Here is a 7,922-nt window from a genome sequence, read left to right as displayed (position 1 = left end):
ATCCAGGTTCTGATATAACACTTGTTCCATGGGTTCCGTTCTTTATTGTAGGAATTCACTCTGTCCAACTGTCTGTATCTGTCAATATCTTAATATGTTGTTGATCTCACAGATACAAAAAAAAAACTATTACCTGTCTTGTTTTTAGTTTTACCCATTACTATTAAATACTGATCATTGATTAACTAGATTTACTGTTGCTCTTTTGCAGCTGTGCTGGGCACGACTTTTATGCAAGAGAAACAGATCCTGAAAATGGGAATTTAAGAAAATGAATTGTTTTCCTAAAGTGATTTTTTTGTTTGTTTGGTAGTGCTCTCTCAAATTTGCATTACCGATATGTTTGGTAGTGCTCTCTCAAATTGCATTACCGATATACCGTTTAGTATTACGCTAGATAATTGCTTCTTTAAAACATGTTGTAGAATAATGATGTTCAAGAGCAGCTTTACAGCTTTAGTCCTCCTGAGATGAAAAGGCTATATATTGATGTGTGAGCCCTGCTTGTGTATCATAACCGGCAAGATTATTTCAAACCTGCAAACTGCGACACTTTAATGTGCAATAACACTATGTGATATGACAACCCTCGGGTACATAAGGTTCAGAGATAGGAAATGTTAGAATAGCATAGCATAGAGTACAGCACAGTGTTTTATTTGTATAGTATAGTATAGTGGATAGTGTACATAGCCTTTATTTATGTAAACCAGCTCTTTTCCCTTCTTGTTTTTGAGTTTTTTTTTCTTTTTTCCTAGCACCAGGGGAGCCCCCCCTCCCAAATTTCGTTGTATGGTACCTGTACTATATCAATGACAATAAAGACCATTCATTCATTCAAGATTAGTGCTATGAAGTACAGTAGTATGAGTGAGATGCTGCAATGTTCTTTCCCTCCAATAGATTCAAAGTGTGCGCCATGACTGACAATAGCGGCTCTGGGAGTGGGAGGAACGGCTCGGCAGCGATCCTTCTGGCTTTGTTACGTCTGGGAAGCCATTTTGGAATTCTGCTTGTAGTGCCTGAGAATAACACACACACACTGTAAACTTGCAAACTTTTTGTCCCTGCTCACGGAGAGAAATATGATTCAGTGATCAGGGTTTGGATAATCGAACAGCCCCCGCCGCCGTCTCACACCTTCAGCAGACGCGCAGACGAGATGCGGTCAGAAGTTTGCGCATCTTCCAAGACAAGCTGCTATGTGTGGATCTGGTTCAACTGGATTACGCTCATAAGAATTTAAAATAGATGGACTCTTTAGTAGACGGGCAAGTGGAAACTACACGCGATATTCGCATGATTGTGTTGCTTTATTTTCACCGAGTTTTGTTTTTGTAAATCAGAAATGTGAGAGAATAATGATTTTAGATGTATTTGTACTGGTTAAGCGCCTTTCCTCAGAACTCTGTTTTGACAGCGAATAGAACATCGGGCCTGGATCATTATTTCAACTGCGACCTTACTGGGTAATTAAAAGGTTGAATTTTGATCTAATAATTTGACCTAGCGATAATGAAAAACGTAGTGCGGCTCTGTTATATTTGAACGCACCAACGATTGTGTGCCTGCTGCGTTGTCTAAGTGTTGCCTTCTAAAATTAGCATCAGGCAATATGAGACTAACGGAGCATATGGGGTGTCCAGTCGGGCATGTCTAGGTGTAGAATAAACGCAGAAGCCAATGCATTCATTGATATCGATGTTAAAAATGTGACAGTTCCAAAACACGACTTTGACAGTGACTAACGGTAACCACAAATGTCGCTCAGATGTAATTGCTTGCCCTGCGCGTCATACACAGACAGTTCTGCAAAAAAAGAGTCATTCAAACAAATTAGAAATGCGTGTGTTGAGAATTTGGGGAAAGTGTGTGTGTGTGTGTGTGTGTGTGTGTGTGTGTGTGTGTGTGTGTGTGTGTGAGTCTGCCTGTCATGCTTTAGTTCAGCCTGTCTCCTGACTTCATAGGGTGTGCTCTTTACAGTGTTTACTGAAGTCTTGTAAGATCACATTCAAAAGGACACATTTGAGGACACCACTGCCTCCTCCTTTGTGATGTAGTGGCTGATGTGAAATCTGTATGTCACTCAAACTCAGCATTTTCAAAAATAATTTAGGGCTATTCTAAACGTCGATATGTTGAGCACACACATGAGAGAGTTATATAACTCTTTGAATTAGTTGTGGTTGTAAAATTCAGCATTGGAAAGTCCTGCATCCTGACGGATGGCATCTAATCAACCAATGCAACCAATTAATCCAGGAATCAAAGCCACCCATTGGCATTCTATTATTGCGTATGTATCCCTCTTTTTGGCAGAGTTTTTTTTTTTTTGTGGATCTCTGAACTCTGGTTGTTAAGAGTAGCAGACATCAGATTGGGAGGTGGATTTTAGGACAAGCCACCTGGATGCTTCCATCCCTCATCTCTACCCTCCTTGCTTGGCCTACTGACTAAGGGAACTGCAACCGCTGCAGAGGTGCTTCCTCTGGTAGACCTACTCGTTCACATGGCTACGTAGGCTATTTGTTTAGGACGTTATGACATGGGTAGAGACATGCAGGAACTTTCTTATTTATTAGCTGGGAAGAGGAAGAAGCTGAGTCATTCAGACGGACAAGCTGGATCGTATAGCCTGACACTTCTGCACATTTTGGAGGGGCACCTTTCCTGTTCCTGCTTGAGTTTATTTAGGCTAGGTTTAGATGTTGTTTGGGACCCATAGTCAGAGCAATAGTACACATAGTCTCATGTTTCTTATTTCCCTCTGGTTTGAATTTGCTTATCACCACAACCTAATACATCACTAGTCAGGTACTCTCCACCTGCTTAGTGGCATTTACATGTCACTAACACACACACACACACACACACACACACACACACACACACACACACACACACACACACACACACACACACACACACACACACACACACACACACACACACACACACACACACACACACACACACACACAGACAGTAGGCCTTAGGCCTGTTAACCAATGTGCAACATTACAGAACTCTCTGATCGCATTGTGGTTTGAACAGTTATTTTAGGCCTATTAAGTTATTTTTGGTCTGGCAAAAGAAAGTAGGCCTAATTGTGTAAGGTCTAGCCTATTACATTTTATTAGCCTTCATTATATTATGTATTATTATTATTATTATTATTATTATTATGCAATGCTCCAAACGTGGGACCCAACCCTCCTGAGAGTGCCTCAGGCCAGGTGTGCCTCACCCTGGCCCCGCCTCTGCATGCTCTACTGCATTCTCTGGAGGTAGGCTGACTCTTCCTCAGTCGCTCTGGTATCGTCCTGTGTGCCTGTCTGCTTGAGAGGCACTCTTCATAGTCTCTCCAGTCCTGTCTCTGCTGCTCCCCATCCGCTCCCAGCCGCTACAGAGAGGATAGAAGAGGCTTTTTATTCATTCAACAGCCCTGCTGCCCTCATCATCGACGCACCAGCAGGAGCCAGAATGAAGGAGGTCGGCCAAGTCTCGTCCGTGCTGCAGGGCTGTAGTGTTGTGTTGTGTGGACTAGGGACTGGGTCTCATTAGGCCCTGTTCTCGGGCTCTGCTCGTCCAGAGCAGTTGATGCTGCTTGTGTTTTCTTGGTGTAGAGCCATGTGATGGCGGGGGGGGGGGGGGGGGGTGCTAATGTGGATTGTGTTGAGGCACATACTGTAGGGATATTTTATTTAGCAGGAGGCCTTGTGTAGTACGTAGGCCTTGTAGTCGTTTGCTTACAGAAGACACCAAAATGATGTTACCTAATAGGTCAAGAGACAGACTGAACTACACAGTGCATGGGCTTGCGTGTGTGCCATTTGCATGAACATTGTGTGTGTGTGTGTGTGTGTGTGTGTGTGAGAGAGTGTGCGAGAGAGAGAGAGAGTAATCCCTATTCCCTCGTGCCTAAAGAGCTCTGTCTCCCTTGCGCCCTGACCCTTGCAGTCTGATCGAAGAATGACCATGGATTACTCGCGCCTGCACACATACACCCCACCACAGTGTGCTCCAGAGAACACCGGCTATACCTACTCCCTCAGGTGAGAACGCTGCGCTGCGTCATGTACTGTACTCCCAGACAGGGCTCAGGTCCGTATCATTTCAGCTAGGCCTAATACAGAACATGCGTCTTCTAATCCAGGAGTGTATATTGACTGAATTAACCTGGAAATCCTAAATCCCTAAATCCTACTCAACTGGGGAGCAGAAGTGAGATTTTGTTCCTGCAGTTCTTTTGTTTTTCAGGGAGCTGTATGATCTGCTTCTTCTCTAATACACCTGGCTTCCAGATGTGTGGTTAGGGCTATTAATCTTCCCTCTTCACACAAGTTATCTCTTATCTAGGTTCTCTGTTCTTCTCCTTAAGAGTGTATTATTGACTCCCGCCACCCTAATGTGATTATGCTGTGTCAGATCACTCATGACCAAGGCAGTCAGGAATGAAAGGCGTTTGGTCAGAGTTGACAGTGTTACACATTAGTATTGCCTATGTCACTGTTTGATATTGTTTCAAATGGTAAGCTCAATTTAGAGTACCTGAATGAGTTGATGGTGCCTTTTCTCTCACTTGAGTACATTTTTCGGAGGAATCCTGAAGTTCATTGGTTGTTGAAAAGAATGAAAAGACAAATGGGCTACAAGATACACTGTTGCTACATTGTAGCTCTTTGTTTTGATTCTTCAGAGCACTTGCTGATTAATTCCAGCTTTGCTTCAAGAACAACAGAGGTTGTGGTTTTGATGATTCAGCCTCATGATTCAGAGAGAGTGAGAGTGAGTGTGTGTGTGTGTGTGTGTGTGTGTGTGTGTGTGTGTGTGTGTGTGTGTGTGTGTGTGTGTGTGGGTGTGTGTTTGTGTGAGAAAGTACCTTGAAAGTAAGTTGATTGCGCATAAGGTAGGTTTGTGTTGCAACTCCATCAGCCCCACCCTGTGATCTTCTGTTACTGGCTCTTCAACGGTTCATCTCTGGACATGAAAGTGCTTGACACAAAATACTCCAGTGAGTTATGAGATAGAAGCTTGTTGTCTTTTTTCTGTGCTGTCACATTTGATGCCCACAGGGTAGAAAAGTGTAGAAAAAAATGGCAGTGTCAGAATTGAGTGGTGTACGGGGCGAAATATGAACAGGTTTTTAACGAACCTCTGTACTGCTGTGGTACAGGTAGAGAGAGGTAATGAAGGGTTGAGGTTTATGACCTTTAAGTGCACACCACAACGTGCTGTCAGTGAAGTGAAAGTCGCTGTTGGATTTATGACCGTGATTTCCCCTCTTTTGACAAATTGATACGCACATTCCTTTTGGAGAGACCCTCAGTCAGCAAACCTGTACTGTCCTCTCTCGCGGTCTCTCAGGGGGCTGGGGTTGCGTGACAAGCAGATGACATTTATATGCATCGCCTTGAATTATGTTTAATAACCAGCCTCTCGAGGAATGTTTCAGGTGAAGGGAGTGCCAGCGTGGGTTTGCCTAAAGGGAGCTTTCTGTTGAGGGGAAGGGTGTTAAAGGTTGACTTATAAAGTAGGCTAATGTGTGTAGAGAGTAGGTACAGTACACAGCTCCTGTACTCGGGAGCTTCATTATCATGACGTGTTTATATGAATTGATCGATTAAAGTGGTTACCTGGAGCGTAGGGATCTGCTCACCTGACACTGAAGGAACAGTTGCTGATGAAGAAGAGCTGTGAGTACTGTGAGTACTGTGAGTAGCCTAGTAGTAACGCAAATGCCTGCTGCACCTCCGTCTGAGCATGGGAAAGCCAGCTCTGGAGCTGGTCCAAGGTGGCCTGTGGGGCAAGGCGTAGGTAGATGAAAGTGGAGGCTCTGGGTTCACAGACCAGTGGAATGTGACAGGTAGGCTGAGAGACTGAAACGAGCTGATTGTGTTTTTCGGTCAGATTAACGCGTGTTCATTAACCATGTGTTCATTGTAGATCCATGTGTACCGGTACATCGACAGTAAATGCCATGTGGCATTGATCCTAGGATTAGGTAAATTCTTCTTTTTATTTATTTTTTTTCTTACTCATTTTGAGACTCACTGGAGACTTTTGGATTAGTCATGCCTGAAGGTCACCCCTTTGCTTTATTTATCGGTTGTGTTTTAAATGGCAGGACAGCTTGACAGTCCGCGAAGGCAGTTGTTGTGTACTCACGTTAGACCTCTGAAATACCAGCCTATCAGAGAATGAGGGCTTGTTATATTTTGACTAACTGACATTGTGTGTGTGTGTGTCTGTCTGTCTCTCTGTGTGTGTGTGTGTGTGGCCTTCAGTGAATGGGAGTGGGCAGAGCTGAGAGGGACAGGGTCGGGTGACAGAAACCGTTGGGCCATCTGTTGACAGAACTCAACAGAAAAGAGTGGAGACAAGTTGGAGAGTGAGAGAGAGAGAGAGTGAGAGAAGGAGGGAAGGGAGCCAGCGAGAGAGAGAGGGAGGAAGGAATGGAAGGCCGTCCAATGACATCGACAAACCGGAAGCCCTTCAGAAGAAGTTGCCCCACAGGTCAGGAAACGGGTGGACTGGGTTCTCGGAGAGGCCACTCCAGCTTAGCCCACCAACGAAGGTTTAATTGCCTGTGCTGGGATCATAACAACCCCCATAGGGATTGAAGCTCATAGGGTAATGGTCTCATTGATAGATTTAAGGCCTTGGCTAGTTTGCTTTGACGATATCTGCTCTTCGAAGAGGAGGTCTCCCGGCTTCTCACAGGCACTCAGATGAAAGGGGGATTGATCGTGGCTTTCATTAGGACTTTAAGAAGTGTTACTGTTAGGGAGAAGAGAGGGTATAACACACGTTTATATCCCCAGGCCCTTTGGTCTGCTCCGGGCAATTTGAGTAAAAATAGGCTTAAGCCTTACAGTAACGTCAGTCACGTAGCTACTATTTTGAGTGGATTTACTTAGCCTGTCAGGAGATCCATGCAGCTCAACAAACTTACTGAACAAGTGAACATATTTGCTCACACAGTATAGCCCACAAGCTCATGGCTTGATTTGATAGCAGAGGTGCACACAGACAATGGACCTATCGCTAAGCCACGCCCCAAAATAGAAATTGTCCAATCATATCACAGCAAAAGTCACGACAGGCAGAAAACTCGCTAATATCTGATGGTGAGAAGCTTCTAGACAAAATATTCTTGTCATCTTTAAAAAACATGTCTATTACTTGCTGTGGTAAATCAGAAATCAGAAATTTGCCAACTCCCGCCATTGTAAGTCATTGAATGTAAATGTGAATTGTAAGTCATGGTCGGTCAGTCAGTCACTGTCAGTGAAGCATTGTTTGTTTGTCCGACACAATCCTCCACAAGTGAGACTAGACTAGAGGCCATGTTAGTCTCATGCATGGCCTCTACTTCCACATCATCACACATCAGTCAGTCCTTCGCAGAGTACTTAAGTACATGGCGTCACACACTGGTCTCTGTGAGCGCCAGACAGGCTCTGACCCCGGCCTGGCCTGAGATGGTGCTTTAGCCTGTCTGTTCACGGGCCCCTTCATGTGTTCTGAGCTGCTGGCTGTGTAAGTGGGTCAGTGGTGGTGGGAGCCTCTGGATGGGGTTGGTGTGTGCTATTTCTCACAGTGACCAGCTACGGTAATGAGCTACGGTAATGGTGGTAGTAGTAAGTAGCAGTGGTGATCACAGGTCGATACCATAGGAGGTGGAAGGTGAGAGGCTCTTATAGGTGAAAGGTAAGAGTGAAGGGACTAGAGGAAGGATCAAGGGCCCAATCCTGTTTCCCTTTCCTACCCCTATGGCTCGTTTTGGAGTGCCACTGACTCACTTTGGAGCCAAGGCCTCTGAACAGAGCTACAAGGGGTAGTGGTTGAAATGGACCCCTATGCGACCTTCAAGACCCTGATACGTCAGTAGCATCGTAGAAAAGCATCGACGCTCGCGA

General features: G+C 44.8%; 1 protein-coding gene across 1 annotated transcript in view; it reads left to right on the top strand.

The window, feature by feature from the left end:
* Positions 1 to 1,137: 1,137 nt before the first annotated feature.
* sun1b (Sad1 and UNC84 domain containing 1b) overlaps positions 1,138 to 7,922 on the top strand; it is a gene marked incomplete at its 3' end in the record, with an annotated part of 32,232 nt that continues 25,447 nt past the window's right edge. The window contains exons 1-2 of the mRNA XM_080523227.1: positions 1,138 to 1,350; positions 3,961 to 4,055. Of these exons, the coding sequence (XP_080379353.1) occupies positions 3,973 to 4,055 (83 nt within the window). The 5' untranslated portion in view covers positions 1,138 to 1,350; positions 3,961 to 3,972. The remainder of the gene's footprint in view (positions 1,351 to 3,960; positions 4,056 to 7,922) is intronic.

Source organism: Nansenia antarctica, assembly GCF_963989245.1.
Source record: "Nansenia antarctica genome assembly, chromosome: 2".
Lineage (NCBI taxonomy): Eukaryota > Metazoa > Chordata > Actinopteri > Argentiniformes > Microstomatidae > Nansenia > Nansenia antarctica.
This window is presented reverse-complemented; position numbering and strand designations above follow the sequence as displayed.